The sequence below is a fragment of the Alternaria metachromatica genome (genome assembly GCF_023757995.1).
Source record: "Alternaria metachromatica strain BMP 0045 chromosome Unknown scaffold_4, whole genome shotgun sequence".
NCBI lineage: Eukaryota > Fungi > Ascomycota > Dothideomycetes > Pleosporales > Pleosporaceae > Alternaria > Alternaria metachromatica.
The window spans coordinates 1,044,280-1,066,300 of NW_026055495.1; the positions used below are offsets into that span (position 1 = coordinate 1,044,280).

At 52.0% G+C, this 22,021-nt stretch overlaps 8 protein-coding genes across 8 annotated transcripts; 4 read left to right on the forward strand and 4 right to left on the reverse strand.

The window, feature by feature from the left end:
- Positions 1-532: 532 nt before the first annotated feature.
- J4E83_002698 (uncharacterized protein) lies at positions 533-4,545 on the forward strand (the record flags this gene model as incomplete). Its single annotated transcript, XM_049329641.1, has 2 exons — positions 533-538; positions 682-4,545. 2 exons carry the CDS (start codon positions 533-535, stop codon positions 4,543-4,545), a joined length of 3,870 nt encoding a protein of 1,289 aa, XP_049191320.1.
- Positions 4,546-6,381: 1,836 nt separating this feature from the next.
- Positions 6,382-6,657, forward strand: J4E83_002699 (uncharacterized protein; the record flags this gene model as incomplete). Its single annotated transcript, XM_049329642.1, has 1 exon — positions 6,382-6,657. The coding sequence occupies one exon, from the start codon at positions 6,382-6,384 to the stop codon at positions 6,655-6,657; it is 276 nt and encodes a 91-aa protein (XP_049191321.1).
- Positions 6,658-7,650: 993 nt separating this feature from the next.
- Positions 7,651-9,160, reverse strand: J4E83_002700 (uncharacterized protein; the record flags this gene model as incomplete). Its single annotated transcript, XM_049329643.1, has 4 exons — positions 7,651-7,694; positions 7,747-8,338; positions 8,390-8,825; positions 8,895-9,160. The coding sequence occupies 4 exons, from the start codon at positions 9,158-9,160 to the stop codon at positions 7,651-7,653; spliced, it is 1,338 nt and encodes a 445-aa protein (XP_049191322.1).
- Positions 9,161-10,440: 1,280 nt separating this feature from the next.
- On the forward strand, positions 10,441-11,163 carry J4E83_002701 (uncharacterized protein; the record flags this gene model as incomplete). The annotated part of the gene is made up of 1 exon (XM_049329644.1): positions 10,441-11,163. One exon carries the CDS (start codon positions 10,441-10,443, stop codon positions 11,161-11,163), a length of 723 nt encoding a protein of 240 aa, XP_049191323.1.
- Positions 11,164-11,552: 389 nt separating this feature from the next.
- J4E83_002702 (uncharacterized protein) lies at positions 11,553-15,085 on the reverse strand (the record flags this gene model as incomplete). The annotated part of the gene is made up of 4 exons (XM_049329645.1): positions 11,553-12,012; positions 12,066-12,532; positions 12,596-14,260; positions 14,312-15,085. 4 exons carry the CDS (start codon positions 15,083-15,085, stop codon positions 11,553-11,555), a joined length of 3,366 nt encoding a protein of 1,121 aa, XP_049191324.1.
- Positions 15,086-16,203: 1,118 nt separating this feature from the next.
- Positions 16,204-18,540, reverse strand: J4E83_002703 (uncharacterized protein; the record flags this gene model as incomplete). The annotated part of the gene is made up of 2 exons (XM_049329646.1): positions 16,204-17,058; positions 17,107-18,540. 2 exons carry the CDS (start codon positions 18,538-18,540, stop codon positions 16,204-16,206), a joined length of 2,289 nt encoding a protein of 762 aa, XP_049191325.1.
- Positions 18,541-18,809: 269 nt separating this feature from the next.
- On the reverse strand, positions 18,810-20,150 carry J4E83_002704 (uncharacterized protein; the record flags this gene model as incomplete). Its single annotated transcript, XM_049329647.1, has 3 exons — positions 18,810-18,946; positions 18,997-20,013; positions 20,060-20,150. The coding sequence occupies 3 exons, from the start codon at positions 20,148-20,150 to the stop codon at positions 18,810-18,812; spliced, it is 1,245 nt and encodes a 414-aa protein (XP_049191326.1).
- Positions 20,151-21,118: 968 nt separating this feature from the next.
- J4E83_002705 (uncharacterized protein) lies at positions 21,119-21,696 on the forward strand (the record flags this gene model as incomplete). Its single annotated transcript, XM_049329648.1, has 2 exons — positions 21,119-21,203; positions 21,254-21,696. 2 exons carry the CDS (start codon positions 21,119-21,121, stop codon positions 21,694-21,696), a joined length of 528 nt encoding a protein of 175 aa, XP_049191327.1.
- Between the last annotated feature and the right edge of the window lie 325 nt (positions 21,697-22,021).

A 22,021-nucleotide genomic window follows, 5' to 3' on the forward strand; every position in this document is an offset into this window, starting at 1 on the left:
CAGCCCTCATTTTCGTATATGCGGTACTTCGTGCACTACCATTGAACACGAAGATCTTCGCTATCCTTCTTTCTCGATTACGTGCCGCTCTGGATCGACCGAATGCACCGATACTGGAAATATGGAGACGAGAGAAGAATCTCAACATGTTGCTTTGGGTTCTCGTCGTTGCGTGTTGTGTTGCCACGGGCGAAGAGCGCATGTGGTGGGTCGCGCAGCTATCAGAACTGTGTGGGCAGATGAATGTTAAAAACAGGCAGCATCTTGAGCATGAAATGCGGCATGTCGCGTGGACGGACGTGTTTTTCGACGATCGCATGGACAGTATTTGGGCGGAGGTGATGCGGCTGCGAGGGCCGGCGCTTTGCAGAGGGCCGCTGGCGGGGTTTCTTGCGATCACTGTGGACCCTTCATTGCTCGATAGATGATGTAGAACAAAGAGAGTGAAGCCGTCGAAGGTGAAAACAGAATGTTGAGATGAAGGAGTTCAGCAGACGGACCAATCACGGCAACGCTAATCCGCTTTCAACCCATGTTCGTGAATGTTCCGCCACGTGCATCGGGCAAAGTAGCGCCGACGGCGGCGGGCGCGAAGGCAAAGGGTCTCAATAATCTTCGAGGACTGACGTTCGTCTGGACACGACAACCACAACCATGGCCCCGCTTGTCGACAACCCCCAGATCAAGCAGGCCAGCCTGCACAACCCGCTGCCGCTGCAGCTGCACACGTACATCTGGCCCTTTTTGATAGTGTGGCCCGCCTTCTCCGCCATCTACTTTTCGCCGCAGCGCTACGAGCAGTACATCCAGTCGTCGGAATGGACCTTTGTCTGGGTCGCCAGCATCACCACCTTCCAGTCGCTCTTCTGGCTGATGACGCACTGGAACGTCAACCTCAAGAGCGCCTTCACCACCACCTCGGCCAGCGACGTGCGCTCGGCATCGCTTATCAAAGTCCAGCCCGTCAAGAACGCGGGTGCCGCTGAGATTGTGCCATTGGTGCGCGACAACGTGGGCGGAAAGTCGAACCTCTCCTTCCTCTTCCAGAAGCGCCGTTTCCTCTACGACGCCGAGAAAGGCTCCTTCGCCCCGCTCTCGTACCCGCTCGACATCGAACCCAAGCCCCAGCTTAAGACGTTCCAGCAGACGCAGGGCCTCACCTCGCCCGCCGAGATTGAGCGCCTCACCCAGCACTATGGCGACAACGCGTTCGACATCCCCGTCCCGACCTTCACCGAGTTGTTCAAGGAACACGCCGTCGCGCCCTTCTTCGTCTTCCAGATCTTCTGCGTCGGACTGTGGATGCTGGACGAATACTGGTACTACTCGCTGTTCACGCTGTTCATGCTGGTCGCTTTCGAGAGCACCGTCGTGTGGCAGAGACAGAGGACCCTGAACGAGTTCCGTGGCATGAGCATCAAGCCCTACGAAATTCTGGTGTACAGGCAGAAGAAGTGGCAGGAGATCATGAGCGACAAGCTGCTACCCGGCGATGTCGTTAGCGCAGGCCGGACCAAGGAAGACTCTGGTGTGGCATGCGACATGCTCCTACTCGAGGGCTCCGCGATTGTCAACGAGGCTATGCTTTCCGGAGAGAGCACACCGGTGCTCAAGGAATCCGTACAACTGCGACCTGGCGATGCGCGCATCGAGCCAGAGGGTCTGGACAAGAACTCGTTCCTCTGGGGTGGCACCAAGGTGCTTCAGGTCTCGCACGGCAGCGACGCTGAGGAGGATGGTGGCAACGTCACTAGGCTTTCGTCTGGTGTCCCACCGCCGCCGGACAAGGGCGCTGTTGCTGTTGTTATCAAGACTGGCTTCGAGACTAACCAGGGCAGCCTCGTCAGGACCATGATCTTCGCTACCGAGCGCGTCTCCGCCAACAACGTCGAAGCCCTCTTCTTCATTCTCTTCCTTACCGTCTTCGCCGTCGCTGCCTCGTGGTACGTCTGGCAGGAGGGTGTCAGACTCGACCGCCAGCGTAACAAGCTGCTCCTCGACTGCGTCCTCATCGTCACCAGCGTCGTCCCGCCCGAGCTTCCCATGGAGCTCAGCTTGGCCGTCAACACCTCCCTCGCTGCTCTGAGCAAGTACGCCATCTTCTGTACCGAACCCTTCCGCATTCCCTTCGCTGGGCAGGTCGACGTTGCCTGCTTCGATAAGACCGGTACTCTGACTGGTGAAGACTTGGTCGTGGACGGCATTGCTGGACTATCATTGGGACAAGATGGAGCTACAGTTGCAGCAGATGGCGCGCACACCGATCTCGCAAAGGTTACGGACGTCGCTACTGAGACGACCCTGGTGCTCGCCGCCGCTCACGCCCTGGTCAAACTCGACGATGGTGAGACTGTTGGAGAGCCTATGGAGAAGGCAACCCTTCAGTCTCTCGGCTGGAAACTCGGAGCGAAGGACACACTTCAAGCCACCATGACGACCCCCAAATCCCAAGCCGAACTCGTACACATCCGCCGCCGCTTCCAATTCTCGTCCGCTCTCAAACGCCAGAGCTCCGTTGCTACCGTCATCGTCAACAACACCAAGACTGGCCGCAAGGTCAAGAGCACAATCGCTGCAGTCAAGGGCGCGCCCGAGACTATTCGCAAGATGTTGGTCAACACCCCGCCAAACTACGAGGAGACGTTCAAGCACTTCACCCGCAATGGTGGCCGCGTCCTCGCTCTCGCATACAAGTTCATCTCCGAAGAGGGAGAGTGGGGCCAGAACCGCATCAACGACCTCAAGCGTGAGCAAGTCGAGTCTGACTTGCACTTTGCCGGTTTCCTCGTCCTCCAATGCCCTCTCAAGCCTGACGCTGTCGAGGCTGTCCGTTCCCTCAACGAGTCTAGCCATCGTGTTGTCATGATTACTGGTGACAACCCGTTGACCGCTGTCCATGTCGCTAAGCAGGTTGAGATTGTCGACCGCGACTGCTACATCCTCGACGCACCCGAGAATGACGAATCTGGCGAGAAGCTTGTCTGGCGCAGCGTTGACGACAAGGTCAGCATTCCCGTCGACCCTACAAAGCCTCTGGACGCCGAGATCTTGAAGTCTAAGGATATATGTCTTACCGGATACGCACTCTCGAAGTTCGCTGGCCAGCCAGGATGGAAGCAGATTCTGCGATACACCTGGGTTTACGCTCGTGTCTCGCCAAAGCAGAAGGAGGAAATCCTTCTCGGTCTCAAGGACTGCGGTTACACTACACTCATGGCTGGTGACGGTACCAACGACGTTGGTGCGCTGAAGCAGGCTCACATTGGTGTCGCTCTTCTGAACGGTACTCGCGAGGATCTTGACAAGATTGGCGAGCACTTCCGCAACACTCAGATGAAGAACGTCTACGAGAAGCAGTGCAACCTCATGACCCGCTTCAACCAACCCCAGCCACCTGTTCCGATCATGATCGCGCATCTCTACCCACCTGGTCCCACCAACCCTCACTACGAGAAAGCTATGGAGAACCAAGCGAAGAGGAAGGGTCTACTCCCCGGAGCTAACGGCGTTGCTAACGGATCGGCATCTACTGGTACCCTTGTTCAACAGCAGCCTGGTCAAGTTCAGCCTCCTCAGGCCGCCGCCAACTTCGCTCAGCAAATGCAAGAGAAGATGATGGCACAAGAGATGGAAGAGTTGGCCGGTGAGCCCCCGACCATCAAGCTTGGTGATGCCTCCGTCGCTGCACCATTCACCTCCAAGCTCGCCAACGTCGTTGCCATTCCCAACATCATTCGTCAAGGACGTTGCACACTCGTCGCTACCATCCAGATGTACAAGATTCTTGCTCTCAACTGCTTGATCTCCGCCTACAGTTTGTCAGTCCTCTACCTGGATGGTATCAAGTTCGGTGACGGCCAGGTAACCATTTCCGGTATGATGATGAGCGTGTGCTTCCTGTCTATCTCGCGCGCAAAGACTGTCGAGACGCTGTCCAAAGAACGTCCTCAGCACAACATCTTCAACACATACATCATCGGCTCCGTACTCGGACAGTTCGCTATCCACATCATCACCCTCATCTACGTCAGCCAATACGTCCAGCGCGTTGAGCCCAAGGACCCCAACCCAGATCTAGAGAAGGACTTTGAGCCATCTCTGCTCAACTCTGCAATCTACCTCCTGCAACTCATCCAACAAATCTCTACCTTCGCCATCAACTACCAAGGCCGACCTTTCCGCGAGTCCATCCGCGAGAACAAGGGCATGTACTGGGGTCTCGTCTCCGTCTCCGGTGTCGCCTTCTCCTGCGCCACCGAATTCATCCCCGAACTCAACGAGAAGCTCAAGCTCGTGCCCTTCACCACCGACTTTAAGATTATGATTACGAGCATCATGGCGTTTGACTTCGTTGCCTGCTACATCATTGAGAAGGGTCTGAAGTTCTTCTTCTCGGATAACAAGCCAAAGGATATCGCCGAGCGAAGACCGGATCAGTTGCAGCAGGAGGAGAAGAGGAAAGCAAGGGCTGAGATTGAGGCCCAGAGGAAGAAGAATGAGGAGGCGGAGATGAAGGCTGCTGCTGCCGGGTTGGTTAAGCGGTAGATGGAGGAATAGTGGGATATAGAGGTGCATATAGTATTTTGGTGGTAGACTAATCTTGGTATGAAGAATTGATCATTTCCCCGCTCAGTCGCTGTTGTGCGAAATGTGTTGTGCTGCGATGGGGTATGCGACCAGCCTCGCTCGTATCCCATCGTTCCACAGGTGCGCCTTTTCGTAGCCCGCTCCGCTTAAGCTCACGTGCTCACTGTCCTTGAATGGATATATACACATACCCGCTCGACTCCCAAACCTTTCTTCTACCACATCTCTTCCCGTATTCATTACCAAAAGTGTACGGTTACCAGTTGATGGCTGCTACTCTCCTCTTTCAAAAAAACGCCGCAAACAAATTCATGTGTGCTTCTGCACCTTCTTTCGCTATCTAGTCCACAGCACGTCTACACCCCTTGATGAAAGTCCTGTCTTGCACTTTTGGACAACCCAAAAACCTCCTACAAACCGCTTTTATGGCTTGCAGCTCTGAGAAAGCTCCGTCAAAAATCGAAAATGAAGTTCAATGTTATCATGTTTATGATCTCTAAGAAAAGCTGCGCAGAGCCGAAATAGGAGATGCCGGTGGCACTTGCCTGGGCCTGACGACTGCGGTGCCAGGGACGAAAACAAAAGAATTCTAGGAGGATTTCATGTTTGTGGCATCAGATCAGTGCTTCATTAAAAGCTTGGAAATCGATGTGCATGTTGGTAGCTGGCGCAAACGCCTGCCCGCCAATGTATAAAATCTTCCAGGGGCCTTCCTTCCTTCTTCACTTATCTCTCCCGTGGAATTACTAAAAACTAAAACCATGGCTAGTATGTCTGCGCTTTCTGCGGCATTCGTTCTACACCAAAACTTTTCTCTGGGAATTTCATGTTCTTGGTTTCTGGACTTTGTTTACCTACTCCAAAAACACTCGGACACACTGCGGATGTCTGACCTCTGGGTTGTCAGGACTATTCCAAAACCAGCAACTACTATTTGATGCTGTCGTGTCAGCGCCTCGGTCCTCCTTCTCCATTTGAATCATGGGACTTGCTGCGCGATCTCCACTTCACGCTCTTCTTTACAGAAAGAAGACCAAAAATAAAGAAGAGTACGACCGATGGTTGCTGCAAGACGACTTTCTTCCATTAAAACTACAAAATCACGCCCAAACCTGATGATGAACGCTTCTCTGGCCTTCTCTCAATCTCAGGGTTCGCACACAAACACGTCGATGTTCACAGGAATGATCTCTCCTTTGCCATGTCATCTTTACTCCATGTAATAATGGGAAAGTTCGAAGACATGATGTCACGACTCCATGTCTGCGGATTCAAAATACGAGGAGACAGTGCAATGTCCGCGCTCGCCCTCTGCGGCTGCTTCAACACAGGAGACGACGGCGGGGCTCAACTTCCCTCTGCTTGCGCGCTATGTGTCTGATCAATGCCATAGCAGTGTCAATTTCTCCAAAACGTCATTCACAAGAAGCGATGTCTGCGCCTCGTCTGCTTTCTGATTTGTTATGACAGCAACAAAGGCTGCTTCCATGTCCAGTGCACCCTTCGAAAAACCAACCTTTCGATATCGGTACATTGATATATGAGGTTGACATCGGGTCTTGCCAATGGTGCCAACACTTGAAGGGTCAATCGATGTCGCATCATTCAATCTTCGGGCTGCACAGACATGGAAGCCGGCTACCACTTCGTATATATTCTGCAACCTCACCCACATTTACCCCTCAAATCGAACATCCTACTTACCCTGAATCAATACATATACTGCTTTCGCCAACTACAACAAAGCCACAACATCCCAAACTATCACAACACCAACTCAAGCCAAGTACAACGATGTCCACCAACCGCTGCCAACAGATCCTCGCAGAGGTCGACAACGACGTCACTATGGCGGTCTACCGTATCTTCAGCGAAGCCGAGACCAACGAGAACATCACAGCCAAGAACTGGGAGGACTTCGCTGCTGGGCTCGATGACGGGGACAAGAGGAGGGTGGATGAGGTGGTCTGCAACTTGACACACGCATGGGTGCAGTGCGCTCCGTGTGCGAATCTGGTGGCGCTGGTGAGGTGGCGGAGGGACGCGAGGGGTCTTGTTCCGCAGGTCTGAGGTGGAGGAAGAGGCTAGAGCGGATGGGGAGCTAGGGTGGAGGAGAAGGGGTATATAAGTATCGGGTGTGCGCGTATCTTCTTCTAACGACATACTTCATCTCCTTTTTTGAACAAAACGTACTTACCAAAGCTGGATGAGTCCAGTTTCTGTTTCTCCCTACATTGTATCGAAAACCTGATTGCGACGTTCCATGTCTCGGCCTGGTGAAATTCGAAAGCTACTACACCATCGAGCAGAATGATGAACTCGAAATGTATGCTACAAGTCATGTTTTTGCTGCTCAAAAGATCTCGGGGACACAGCTGTATGCGACTATGGACAAATGCTCAGGGCTGCCAAAAGTCGCGAGGCATGTGAATTCAGCAGATGTCGCCGGGAACTTCTACGGACACCCTTTTCGAAACTGACATCGTACGGCTTCTTCAAAACATACCGAATAGATCCAAATGGAGCCTGCTGGGCGGTCTATGGCGTTTGGAGTAGTTGTACAAACCATCTTCTGTACCACTTCTTTCTCTGCATCCTCCACTCCACAATGATCTGTGCAATTCCAAAATCGCTGGGTCGACCATCCATGTTTCCCGAGCCCAGTCCACTGAAATTCGACTGCTTTCCTGGCATGTCTGTCCTGTTTCCGCTTTCGAAATAGCTGGTACATCACTCACATGATGAGTGGAGGAATGTCTATGCAAAGTCTATACGCAACACCGGCAAGTGTCGCAGCTTTCCTAGACAGAATTACCAGCGTAACATGCTTTCGTCTTTTGGAAAGCCAGTGGCACGACTTTCGGGCTCTTCTGAAAGGTATATAATCTTCTTCCCTTCTGTTTTCTTTCTCTCTTATCTGCAAAAGTTCGACTATCAAAATCCTAGAAGCAAGGATCACATGACTGCGGTTCCCTGCTGTTTTCTCAAAGTACTCCGTCATCTACCCATGCATTCGAGCAGCCGGATTGTTGTACGACCCACCAAAAGCGCTCTGCGCTTCGTTCATTTCGTAGGTTCGCAAACCACAAGGAACGGGTGCACCGCAGCTATTGAAGATTAGCACAATTCCATCAACGCGCACCATAATCATCAACTTACCACTGACAAACAACCGCCCAGTCTTGACATCATGCCTAACCGTCGTACTCCCGCTCAGCACCTTCGCATCCTTATCCTCAATAACCTTCTCAACCCTATAATCCACGCTTCTTACTCCAGTCTTTTCTACATCTACCGTCTTCCTGATACGCCAGATAGTGACAGGTGAAATGCCATTATAAGGATCGTCAAAGCCTTTCATGGACTGGTATAGATTCGGGAAACCCGCGACGTACATATCGCCGTTGGCGTCTGGTGAGATGTTGTCGAGCGGCATGCCAACGTGGATAGTATCGACCAAGCTGAGAGTCTTGTCGGGCTGGAGTGCTAGGACGCGGATTTGACCGTCGATGGTGCTGGGGACGTAGAAGAGGCCGTCTCGGCCGAGGGCCAGTCCGTTGGGGAACTTAAGCTTTGTTTCGGGAAGATAGCTGAGCGCCTTGTTGAGGTAGGTCTTATACTTTGGCTCACTGGATGCGTCTGATCGGGTGAACTGGCGCTCCTCGCTGCCGTCGTAGGCTGCGTGGCAGTTCCCAGCTCCGTCGCAGTAGGCGACATTACCTCCGCCGATGAAGAAGTCGAGTCCAAGACGCTGATATACATTAGTTATCTTGTCTGTAGTTTAGATACGAATGTCGCGTACCATGCCAACCTTGACCGAGTGGTCATTCGTAACCAGAAACCCACCAGAGGTATCACCAAGCGCCGCAACACGGTTCGGTGTCCAAATCTCATCAGAAACGACGGTGCGAACATGTCGCATTTGTTCTTGACCCTTTCTCATCTCAAAAATCTCGACCGTTGAGTTTGCGCCGCTCTCAGAAGCATCAACAATCGTGTTGGCCGCATCGACTGGTGGTCGTTGGTTGACAAAGTAGAAGCGAATAGTGTTATCGTCCAAGACCTGGACATCAAAGCCCAGAAGATCGAGATCCGAGCTTCCATCCGCTCCCTTGTAATGACCTATTGGCTTGATACTGCGAAGATTGTAGAGACCGTCTTCACCAGGTTCGTCGATGTCCAAAGCGAGGAGTTCTGAACCGCCGGGCCGTCGTCCGGTTACGTTGAGGTCGTTCATGCTGTCTGAATCAGTACTCCAGGCCGCGAGCCCGCATTCTTTTGCAGTAATCTGGGGATGGATAACGTACGCCTGATTCCAAGCCAATCTAGCCGCCGTACCTGCACACGCCGCATACAACGTCCTACCCTCGTTGTCTAGCCAAATGTCCTCGCACGCCTCCAGCCTCGGATGTACTAGACGGCGACAGCTAAACTCTGGGAACTCGTCGATACTCTGTATCACGCGCCCAACACCAAATGTAATCGCAAAAAGGTCTTTCAGGTAAATTTGGTAGAGCGACGCGCCCCACGCTACGACAAGCGCCCAGTACACGGTTTTTGCTATGCTAGGCATTGCGGAAGCTCAAACGCAATAAAACGAGAACGAAAGATAGATGGAAAATGCAGGAGAGGCTGAGCTTATATCTCACGTCGATACCTAGAGGTACGCCCGGCTGAGCAAGGCTTGCAGGGGTTGTGACCGGTAAGGCGCCCTTGTTTAGCCCTAGTAAATACATGTCACACACGCTCTAAACGCTTTATCTACAATATAAATATTTATACGTTCTATTATCTATTATCTATCTAATATTATATTCTTAGTGCTATTTTTTAAGCTTTATATATCTATTTATATTAGTACTTATACGTTATATAAAGTAAGTATATAGTTTATTCTTTTTTAGCGTTTAATGTTACTAAAGAAAGATACTTAACGCATAAATAGCTACTTCTTTAGAGTAAGCTAGTATATAGAAAGTATTATTCTTATTAGTAGCTTATATACTATTACCTACTTATTTTAAATAAAAGCTTAGGCTACTAGTATAAGTTCTAAAATATTAGTAGAACTTATATAAGATATAGTAAGTACTTACCTTATTAAGTATTTATATAGTAAGTATATATTTTTAAGTTATATAAAAGCTTTATATATAGCTTCTTATAGAGAAGATACTAAAGAGCCTATAAAATAGCTAATTACTTAAGAGTAGTATTTTTAGCTAAAGAGGTAGTAGTAATAATATTAAAGAGAATAGTAAAGGTAATTATAGCTATAATTAGGTTATTTAAGTTCTAAATAAGAAGAGTAATAGACTAAGTAGTAAGGCGTACTATATTATATATAAGAAAGAGAGAAAAGTTATAAAGATAAAGCTTCTATACTCTTCTTTAACTTATATAGTATATATAAAAATTTTAAAATCTAGTCTTATTTTATTCTATAGTACTATAATAACTTATTAATAATAAGCTACTTATAACTCCTATAACACACATAAGATACATAATAACTAAATCTGCCTATTAAATATAGAAGGGATGCGAAAGAGGTTAGCCCTAGTAAAAATCATCCTTCGATCCGCACGCGGAGCACGTGGGCTGCCGAAGGACCTCCAGGCATACCTCACCACTGAGCCTAAGTTCTTGTTTCACCGAGAGCATATCGCTGGTATGAGATGCAAGTAGTAGCGCTGGGGAGAGTCGTTCGGCCTCATCCCCGGGAAGTCTGACGTCACAGGGTCTCCAACCCAATTCGGTGGCATCATCGGCTTACACACCCCACGCGCTCTCCATCCCCAGCGGGAAGATCCCACCTCACCAGAATCAATTGCAAACCCGAAATCATCCAAAATGACAAAATCCGCCTCCTTCGACGTAATAGGCACCTGCTTCGCCTTCTCCGCCCCCATCACCACCATCCAATCGCGTCTCGGCCCCAAACTCACCACCGCAGCCGTAGACCCCAAGACGCTCTTCTTCAGCTGGTTCTACGCCGCGCAACGCGATTTCACATATGTATCCATGAGCGGCTCCTACGTGCCCATCGCGCAAGTCCTCAAGTCGACTTTCCGGCGCGCATGTGCTGTGGTCGACCTACCCCTCGACGCCATCACCGACGAGGACGTCGACGAAGTTATGAAAGCGTTCAAAGCCATGGGGCCGCGGGATGGGCTGAAGAAGTGTTTTGATGGGTTAAGAGAGGCGGGCTGGGATGTTTATGGTGTTACGAATGGGGGGTCTGAGACAAGTTTGGCGTATTATCACAATGCGGGCATTGAGCTCGATGAGCAGCATTTGCTTAGTTGTGATGCTATCAAGATTGCGAAACCGGATGTGAGGGTGTATGAGAATGCGGATAGGCATTTGACAGAGAGTGGACTGAGTAAGGGGGATGGGGAGAGGTGGTTTGTTGCGGCGCATGCGTGGGATCTGATTGCGGCGAGGAAGGCTGGGTTCAAGACTGCGTATCTGGACTTTGAGGAACATGATCCATGTACGGATGTATTCGGCGAGTTCGATTTGTATGCGTCTAGTATGGAGGACCTCTTGATCAAATTGAAGGAGAGCAAGTGAGGTTGGCGTAAAGTAAATCACCTAGACGTCTACGTTGCCCTCAAGTGTTCTGAATGTTGATACGCGATGCTGTTGTAGGCTCCAGAGTCCACTAACAGCAATGTAAACAAAACGACCCAGAAGCCTACATCGCCTTAGCATGTCGCCCATTTTGAGGTTTGATATTAATGTAGGCTGCAGGACACGAGATGAGTTATAGTGTATCAAGAATATTGGGCCGAAGCCTGGAGGCTACGTAAGACTGAAAACTCCCCAGGAGTCACTAATCCCGCAGATGTATCCGTCCGGATACCATGAGATTCCGTGCAAGGTACCGCCTTTTCTGCCCTCCCTAGAGCAGCGCACGCACCAAAAGCAGCCATTTTCCCCACCATGAAGTCCCATGCCCTCTATCTAAAGAGACTCCTGAGCTCCTCCAGCCTCTGCTTCGTAGCCTCCTCCTTGCCCTTGCGCTCCTTTGCCATCGTTATATTAGCTAGAGCCTTCTTCTTGTCCTGAAGTAGTAGCATCTTCTCTTCAAAGCTGTTCTGCATGATAAAGCGCTTGATAGTAACCTCCCTATCTTGACCAAGCCGATGAACACGATCAACAGCTTGTGCCTCAGCTGCCGGGTTGAACTGCGGCTCCATCATGAACACTTTGTTGGCTGTTGTGAGATTGAGACCGAGACCTCCTGCGCCAATAGATACAAGCATGACGCGGACTGCAGGGTTTTCACGTAGTGCCTGCATAGACTTGTCGCGATTTTCGCGGCTCATGCGGCCATCGAGGCGGACGAGTGAGTGGCCGGCGTTTTTGAGAGCAATCTCGATGAGGTCGAGGTGTGTGGTCCATGAGGAGAATACAATGCTGTGAAAGTCAGTAAAGCACGTCTCGGTGTGGTAATGTAGGTATCAACTCACCTTTTGATCGGCCTCTCATCCGGATTTTGCTCGCTCCATACCCGGAACTCTTGCAGGTCGTTGAGTAGAGCTTGGGTCTTCGTATGCGGGCCAGTGTAGCTTCCGATCTTCTTCGCCAGTTTTGGATCTTTTCGGATCTGATTCTGCTCCTCGATGTAGTTGTAGTAGTCCGTGCGTTCGAGCTTGAGGACCGTGGGCCGGTTGACGTCGTCACATACGTGGCAACGAACTGAACCATCCGCCATGAGGTTGTTTTTCCACTGATCCTTCAACTTCTTGATGTGACGTGGGCAGACGAGGTGGTAACATGTGGTCATGTAGCCAATATCTTCCTGAACGTTGCCATCTTCTTCTTCATCGTCGTCGGAATCGTCCTCTAATATAGACTTCTTATCTGGGCAGTATAGGCAGTCCGCTGCACTTGTCGAATCGAGGAGAGTGAGCATCTCGTAGGCTTGTTGACGTGTCTAGATATCGATGAACGAAGTCAGTAAATGTCTCACAACAGTTTGTATGCGGATAGTACTTACGAGCTGTGGCCTATCGCTGTCCTCCTCATCTATCTCCATGGGCTTCTCGTAGGTCATACCATCGGTGGTCTTAAGCGCTTCTTCACTGAGCAGATCACGACCATGAGCGCAGATCAACCGAAGATTGAGGATGGCGGTCAAAATCTTGGCGTATGATCGTCCACCCATCTTATCGCCCTGGGTGACAGCATTCACCTTGCGTTGAGTATCCCTCTCGAACCAGTCATGTAACTGCTGCTCTTCCTTAGAGAACTGCAATTTGACAACGTAGTCAAGCTTCTTGGGGACCTCGTCCTTGATGATCTCCTTAGTACGACGAATGGTAACGGTGCTGACGAGCAGCTGAAGCTTCGTTACAACGTTGGGGTCAGCGTTCTTGAAAGGACCGAGAATGAACTGGTTAAAGCCGCTGGGAGTATCGAAAGGCTTCAACTTGATGAAGTTGAAGAGAGCACCCAGATCTTCAAGTCGATTCTGAACAGGCGTACCGGTTACAGCCCAACGACGTTGACCCATCATCGTACATGCTGCCTTGGACTGGTTGGTCGGGTTGCGAATTGTATGTGCTTCATCCAGAACAATGCGGAACCAGTTGATGTAGGGCAACGCTCGTTTCTTGTCTGTGAGGTCTTTCGCGATGATGTGGTACGTTGTTAAGATTATGTCGTGATCTGCAAGGACCTCAGGTGTTATGCTGAACCGCTCTGAGCCGTGGTACCGCTTCCACTTCAGGGTGCTTGTGCCCTGTGGAAAGTGGTCCTTGATCTGCTCCTTCCAGTTTGTCATGGTGCTGAGAGGACAAACAAGAAGTGTTGCGCGACTGTTGATGGTGGGCTGGATCATGGCTGGGTAGGGCCTCGGAGGTGGCCGCTTCTGGCAGAAGTCTTTGGCGGATACAATCGAGGCATCGTCGCAGATGAGTGATAGAATGCTGAGCGTCTTCCCCAATCCCATCTCGTCAGCCAGAATACCCCCAAGACTAGGTCTAGGTTGATCTTCCGTCTGTTCGCCGGTGATGATATGCATGTAGTACTTGCGTCCGTTATCCCGATACTTCGGGGCCCATAATGAGTCCTTGCGTTTATCGTAGACGTCTGGCGGATGTTCTTGTTCGTGGTCGACCATGAAGTAAAGCGCCTGCTTTTGGTGAGGGTATAGTTCGGTTTTGATGAGCGTTGAAGGCTCTCGAATCGGAACTTCTTCCGAGCCACTCACAACCGTGTCGAAGACGTCTTCGACATCAGCGCGGATCTCGTCGACACTGCGAAGGACGTAGGTGTTTGTGGCAGCGCCAACGGCGTACTGGGTGGACGGCTGGAAATCGGGTTGTCCTACTTGATTCTTCTGGAACCCCTCCTTGGACTGTGGGTTGTAGTAATCATGGCGCGCGAGTTCGAAGACGGGGTTCTCAAGGATGAGGTTCTTACTTCTGAGATACCTTCCAAGGTGATCCGCAGACTTACGAGGACAGTACAGTTGTAAAGTCATACCGACAAGCGCAGATATTTGACTGCCAGGCGGTCCTTCGTTGGGAAGCTTTCGGCGTGGTTCAGTCCAGGCCAGCCACTTCAGACCGTTGGTTTGCGCGCTATCGATCAGTGGTGTGAGACCTTGTGCGGTCTTCATGTCGACTCTGCCGAACTCTTTACCCATACCGTCAAGCACCTAGATAATGGTTAGTTTATGTTACACATGTATGTTGAACTGCAATCTTACCATGATGATCTGGTTTCCCTTGTGGCCGCCACCCCGGCGGAAGGATACCTTGATTCTGCTTTGGCCACCATGATTGCCATGGAACTTCTTAGGGTCGGGAAAAGGGACCACGTGAGCCTGGATGTAGGTCTGCTTGAGCTTGCCAATGCAGATGTCATCGTTGCTGTTGTCGTGAACGACCTGGATCTCGTCTTCGTCGTCGCTCATGGTCAAGTCGATTGCGGGTCCCTGTTGCGGCGGTGGGGCAGGTGATTGTCCGGCTTGAAGCTCAAGTGCACTCCCACCAGCGAAGTTGGGCCGATTGCCGTTCTTCCGCTCAGTCTTTATGCGCTTGGCAGGTGATGACGTACGCTCTTGAACGTTGTGTAGGCGTTCGACGAGCGAGACTTGGCCAGCAATAGTGGGGTTAGTACGGCCGCGGTCAGTGTCGTTACCGGATGACGCAGGGCGCTTAGGAGTCGACGAGTTCGGATTGAGAAGCGCGCGTGGATCGAATTGCGGAGTGTGTGCTGCAGGCGTTCCGTTGTTGTGTGCCTGGTTGTTGTGGGCCATGTGGTCGCCTGGCACGTGCGTGGTTAGTTCTGGGTGTGGTTCTGCCTCTACGTCGGCGCCTGGGTGACTTGTGAACGCAGGTGCATCCGGCAGCGAATCAACGGGTGAGGAGGTGACAATGGGCTCGTAGGCGGCAGGATCGGCCTCCACAGCAGGCTCGTATACGGCCAGCTCTGATCTCGCAGAGGAGTCAGACGCTGGACTGCCTCCTGTACTCTCCATGCTAGGCTGTGATGGGCGTGGTGGTCAAAGGGAAGGAGCGATGACGAAGATGCGTGGAAGTCCTCAACACCAGGACTGATATCAAGTGCAAGTAGGCAATTTTGGGTGAAGAGGTGGAAGAAGGTGAGGAAAAAGAGAGAGATTGAAGATATACCTGTTCTACGTACCCTCCTCGGGTCAAGTAATAGGGCGGGATTAAACTTGTCCATGATGGGCTTGCAATCAAAGTCACCAGGACTCTACAGGTGAGAGAGCTTCAGGTAATTCTGGCAGGTCCCCTCAGCGCTTCCAAGCTCTTCCAGCCCTTCCAACGATGTTGATGCCGAAGCGCATCTGATAGTCCGGATGCCAAGCCCTGATCCTTTCGCTCGCCACAAATCACGCGTTTTCAGGGTGTCTCGATGCGCTCAGAGAGCCCCCAGAACTGCTGCGGATCCTCTGAAGTCTGGTTGCGGTCGATGCAGGGCGCGAAGTTCCGAGGCTCGAAATGTTGAGATGATGGCGCGTAGTCGCTTAGTATACCCGGTCGTCGGGTAAGTGAAGGTAGACGTATTGTTTCGCGTCTCAGCGGCGGCAGGTTTGCCAGGCAACAATGCGGTCGGATACAGGTTCAGATGAACAAAGAGTCATTCATTTGTACCGTGGTGCGTGGGTGAAATGGCGCTGTTGCCTTTCCTGTTGATCGTGGGAAGTCATCGCGTGTGGCTGAGAAGGGCTAGCAGGAGTGTCAGATGACCCTCTCGATAATTCACGGGACATCGGCAAAGGGTCGCTGCCCGCGATTGTCGGGGGGAACCGATAAAGATTGCACAAGAGAAGCAAGCAAGAGTCTCATCAGCTCGCGGACGACGCGCATGTATCACTCAGGTTATTAAAGGGTGTGGGGGTTGCGCAGCGTACGCGAAGGTGTGGGTGCACCAGCAGGATAGCGGAGCTGTCCCGCTACTACACACATGTTGCTATCCGTGGATTCTGTACGACAAAACGCCTCCCATGCTGCCCAACCAGATGCCTATGTTATTGGCACAGCAACCTTGCGCCCGTGATGCAAGAAGACTCTCTCACGTACAATGCCGTAATGTATAAAAAAAAAAGCCTCAAACTGGGCGATCATCTGCTCAACACCAGGTAAACACCGGGTTCCGCCCCTTGACCATCTCCAAACGTTCTACGATGACCTTTTTCCGGTTACCTTCCATATCTTCATTTGCAGCATATCCTAGATCGCCGTCGTCGTCAAAGCCATAATCATCAAGGTCCCTTCTATGGGTCAAGGAGTGTCGCCTATGGTGTCGTGAATCGCGCGTGTGTCGGCGAGGCGCATCGTAACTCATGCGCGACTGATGCGGAGGCCGGCCATTTGAGTGACTGTTCAGATTACGCGAGCCCCAGTACACGTCGCTTACAGTCGCTGGTGATTCTGGGCCTTGGTCAGGGCGTCGTATGTCGAGAGAAGAAGAGCCGCGCGTAAGGTTGAAGCGATTCTCGTGTGCAGACTCGAGGGGTGGCGAGTTCATGAGAAGGTCTTTCTGGGGCTTCTGTGGCGGCGTAGAGACAGCTGTGATGTCCATCTCTTCATGCTCTTCTTCCACCCTTGGCTGTCTGCCTGGTGGTTGCTTCCTCCGCATCTCCGCGGACGGAGCTCTCAGCGGCACAGCGATGGGTATCTCGACAATGTCATCCCAGACACATACACGTGCCCTTCTCGTGAGCTCAAGCGGCCCAAGATCCGGTGTCTTCAGTGTCTCCACCACATTCCAAGCCTGTCCCTTCATGACCGCGATCTGTTTCGCATACATGCGCTCCTTGAAATCGGCATCTTGTGAGAAGCACTTTCGGAGTGCCGATTGTGTGTCGCTCCACCATTGTTTCGAGGTGAGGAGGGGAAGGAAGTGGCGGCGGGTGGCTTCGGAGAAGGGCTGGCCGATGAGCGAGACGGGTAGGAAGAGCCATCCAAAGGGATAGCTGCGCCACTGTAGTCATGTTAGTAAAGCCTTGGTGAATTTGGAGAAAGGTCTTACAGCATCAGGGTGTTTCCAGGGCCACGACAAACTGTTGTCAATGGCACCGATGGTCACTGTGGGTGTCGGCCCACTCTGCATGGGGGTGTTCGACCGGCTAGTCGTGGTCATGGGTTCCCTTCGCCCGTAAGGGTCAGATTCCTCCATCGATTGCCTTGTGTAGGAGCTCGGTTGATGGTCGTCGTCGTCGTCGCGCTCCATCCTCGGTGGTTCTGCGACAATGGAGGCCTGCTGCATCTTCTGGTCAATCTTGATCATCCAGTTGTCCAGGCCTCTGTCGGTGTTCCGCATAATGTAGTCGAGGATGACCAATTTCTCCAACTGCTCTCTGAACGACTGTTGAATTGCAGGCGTCCAGAAGCCTCTTCGTTGGTGCTGCGCGTCTCCATTACCGGATTGATCGTCCTCGTCCTCTCCGTCTGACTGCGAGCCATTTGGTCTGCAGTCTTCAGCCCATCTCCGCTTCTTCTTCCGTGCCGCCCTGTCCGCATTGTGGTTTGTGTTATGATGATCTGGCCACGGGTTCTCCTTGAGGAAGATGTTCGCGTCTTTGAAGCCCTTCAGGAACACCTGGAAACTCCCAAGCTTTTCAGGAAATGGCTTCCTTTTCCTGTAGTATGCGCGGCGATCCCAAAAGTCGTAATGGAAGGATTTTGAGGACAGACCGACGACGTCGGTGTAGGGTACGAGGTTGGTGCGCAGCTGGGTATCGAGGACGTACGCGGCGGCTTCGGAGATGTAGGAGAGGTTGGGAATGAGGCAGGCGCGACCGAAGAAGAATGGAAACAGGTTGCGATGTATCCACTTGGTCCATTTGGGATTGCGCGACGCGTAGGGCTCTTCGTCTTTAGGCTTGAACACGCCCACCACCTTGCCCTGTGTGGTGCGCGCGAAGTAGCTGCCTGAACTGCCCTGTGTAATCAACAAGGGATGTACATCCATCTCGATGGCCGTCCTGACGCTTTCCACGATATCGTCGAATTCGAGCTTCGTCAAACGGTCGGAGGGCACGTCGTAGTCGAATGTGAGCGACTCTGCCGTTGCCGGTCGCACCCAGTCTGGCGCCTGGAAGACTGAGTGATGAATCTCGAGCGTCTCCTCGTCTGCCGAGTCTTTCTGCTTCTTGATCTTGAACTTTTGCGCAATCTCGTCGGCCCATCGCTCAAATCGCGCATTGATGGCCTTTATGTCCACGCCAGAATTGGCACGTTGCCGTCGCCCCAACGGAACCTTTCTGTGATTCGGTGAACTCGCGCCTGAGCCATTCATGCGCATATTCGAGTTCCGTTGCGGTTGTATTGGTGCATATTGCGCGTTGGACAGGGGATTCTGGTGGTGGTCGCCCTCGAAGTCGCTGCCGGAGTCGTCCTCTTCTTCCTCGGCTTGGGCTATTCGGGCATAACCCGAAGTTGGCGGTCGTTTTGATTTTGGCATTGTGGATTTGGGAGAGCGAAGGAATCAAGGTCGGTCGGAGTTTGCTGTTGGAGAGTTGAGGCCTGCGATTATGGTGAAATGACGACCGCGGACACAGCTGCTGCAGGGGTCTGAGGCGCTAGTGTTCCGCTGTGGATCATCACATGCAAGACGCCCACACCGTGCATCTGATTCTAGATCGGCCATATTCCTATATGCTGTGGGGTATCGAAGTCTATCTGCAGTACGCTCAAAGAACTACTCAAGTATTCGCGGCATCGATTCATCGTCTAAAAGCTATCGTCAAGATCCACTTGCCGTCTTACCACACTCGGACTGTCCTCGTCCATACCACCCGTTGAGTCTGTGATATCGCCGCCAGCTGTCATGAGCAAGTCATCCACAATACGCTTGCTAGCTTCTCGGGCTATTCCGTATGTCAGCATTTGCCTAATATATGAGCAGGAGGGATCTTACCAGGCGTCTGCATCAGCTTGCTTTGTGGAATGTGGAATTGTATCGTCTTCGGAGGACTGAAGTCAACATCGTCGTCCTCTTCGTCGCTGTCATCGAAGATTGTGCCGCCAGTCCGGTGGATGCTCATAGGTTGTTTGCCTTTGGCAGGTGTCTGTATACTTATACCAGGTGTCCGCGGCGTCTTCATGGGCGAAAAGATATCGGCGCGTAGTTGTGGGGCTGGTGAAGAGGGAGGTGAAGAGTCGAAGTCTAGCAACTTGGTAGCTGCGCTTCGTGGTGTAGGTGCCCCGCGCTGGCCGCCGGTGCGAGGGGTGAATGCACCCGTCGGTTTGTACTTTCTCGGACTGATGAGTGGTGTAGCTTGTACGCGGTATGTCTTGTCGAGAACGCGGTGAAGCAGCGGGTCGTTGTTGACGTAGGACTGTTTCGTGGCTGTAGGCTGCATGAACGGCGAGGACTCAAAGCCGCTCATGTCTGGAAGAGCTTGCGACTTGCCAGGCGTGACGGGCTCCAGCTTCGGCGTCTTCGTGCCGCCAATGTTGGGTCTAAACTCGGATTTCAATGCCTCGTATGGGGAAGACATGCCAGCGAACTGAGGCTGCTCTTCATATTCGCTCTCTTCCTCGTCCTCGTGGTGTTTGCCTCTTGTGGTGGAAGGTGGAGCCCGCGGAGTGCTGTGTCCGAGCGAGGGCGAGTCGAAACCGAGAGTCGATTCGGCGTCTTCTTGTGCGGACAAGGGTCGTGGTGGTGTTGTCGTCGTTCCAGTCACGGTATCCTCGTCCTCGACCGTCTCGTCATCGTACGTTTGTGACTGTTCAGTCTCGTCTTGTACAGCTGATTCGTCTTGCTCGGGGGCTTCGTAGCCCGAGAGAGACACATTGGCGCTGGCCTCGAAGAACTGTTTCCAGAACTTGGAGCCTTCCCAAACAGCTTCCGAATGCTTTCCGTATTGTTCGACGATGGGCAGGATACCGGTTGTTACGATGCGATGCGCGCGGCTGAAGTTTTGGTCGATTTCTGCTTGTGTCAGTCGCGATGGTGGGGTGCTCGAAGCTGTGTTTACCTTGCAGTGTGAGGGTGATGGACTGCTCTAGCTTCTCCAGTTCCTCTGTCAGCGACAGATTGCGCTGCGGCGCCATGCTCATGCGCGACATGGTGCTGTTCGCGTCCAGCAATGGTAGGCGCGGTCGGTGCCTGACGCGCTTTGTCGTGTTCGGGACGAAGACTCGCGATTCCTTGGCACCCCCGAAGTTCCCCGCACCTTCACCCAACACTAGCCCTCCCCATCACGCGTCTGTCGTTAACGATGCTTTTCTCAAACTCGACTCATACCTGCTCAAACAAGCGTGCGGAACCGTACCGCTCGAGTCGTGTAACTACTGCACTCGCGCTAGAATGGCAAGGTTATCAACGTCATTCCCGGACCTCTTAAACCCGATGAGGATGCGTAGGTTTGCGCCATGCAACCGACATGCCCATGGTACGAGAGGGGTTGTGCATACGCTACGCCTGTTCCGCATGCCCGGTTAGCCCATGTGAGCTTCCCGGTGCTGTCGATGAGGAGATCTGGGGTAATGTATATGCATATGTAGCCGCTGAGGTGCATGCTTGACTGCCTCGTTGTCTCCTTAGTTTACCTCTCCTTCTCTTCTTCGTATTGGGCTCTCGACTTGCTACCACGCTAAAACAACAATCATCATGTCGTTTCGTCTACCAGCAAGAACAGTGTATCAAGCTGTCCCGAGACTTACGAGTATACCACGAGCGGCTTCAAGAGCACCACGATGGGCGCGCTGCTACGCAGTTACTTCGGACAAGAACAGAACAGCCATCGTAACGGGCTCCGCTCGCGGAATGTGAGACTCAGATACTTTATCAATACGCTCCATAGAGCCGACTAACCTGTAACAGCGGCAAAGCCATCGCTCTCCGATTGGCTAATGACGGATACGATGTCTGCATCAATGATATTGAAGCCAACAAATCTGGTGCCGATGAAGTTGTCAAAGAGATACAAGGCTTAGGGCGCAAGTCTTTTGCATATACCGCTGACGTATCGAATTTGAGCGAGGTCCAAGGCCTGGTGAAAGCATCTGTCTCGGAATTAGGACCTTTAAACACCATGGTAGCAAATGCCGGTATCGCACAGGTCAAAGCACTTCTCGATCTTACGGAACAAGATCTCAAGCGCATGTTCGAAGTCAATGGTAAGTGTTTTTCCGAACAGCATGAAGACAGTCCACTAATATATTTGCAGTATTCGGCGTCTACAACTGCTACTCCACAGCCGCTAAGCAGATGATCTCGCAAGGCAACGGCGGCAAGATCCTAGGCGCAGCGTCAATCGTGGCATTCAAGCCCTTCGCACTACTATCTCACTACAGCGCCTCCAAATGGGCGGTCCGTGGACTTACTCAAGCTTTCGCCATGGAAATGGCTGAACACAAAATCACCGTGAACGCCTACGCGCCCGGCATCGTCGGTACAGCCATGTGGGATCTCATTGACGAGAAGCTCGGTGAGAAGACCGGCGCGAAGAAGGGCGACACGATCAAGAAGTACACTGACGAACTGATTGCGTTGGGCCGGACTAGTGCACCAGAGGACGTGAGCAGTACGGTGAGCTTCCTATGCAGTAAGGACAGCGACTACATGACGGGCCAGACTATCGTCATTGACGGCGGTATCATCTTCACTTAATTTATCTTGGTAGTTGACAATAGCAGCTCCGCTATCTACGTACCTGTGTCGTTTTCTATTGCTGGCAACTATTTGGACGTCGTATCTATCTGACAGGCCACTTAGCAGAGCGAGAGTAGATTGATTGTCGGGTCGGGTGTAGGATGTTACCTAGGTATGATGGCTAAATGATCTTCATCGTGCACTGCGGTCATATGAACATAGCTACAGACCTGCCAGGCTATTCTAGTTTGTTCGTGTCTTTTCCTATCTGTTCTCGTTCCTTCCAGACTCTTCGTTACGCAGGTGTTTGTGTATGGCAAACCTGCTAGGTTCTCTTACTTAT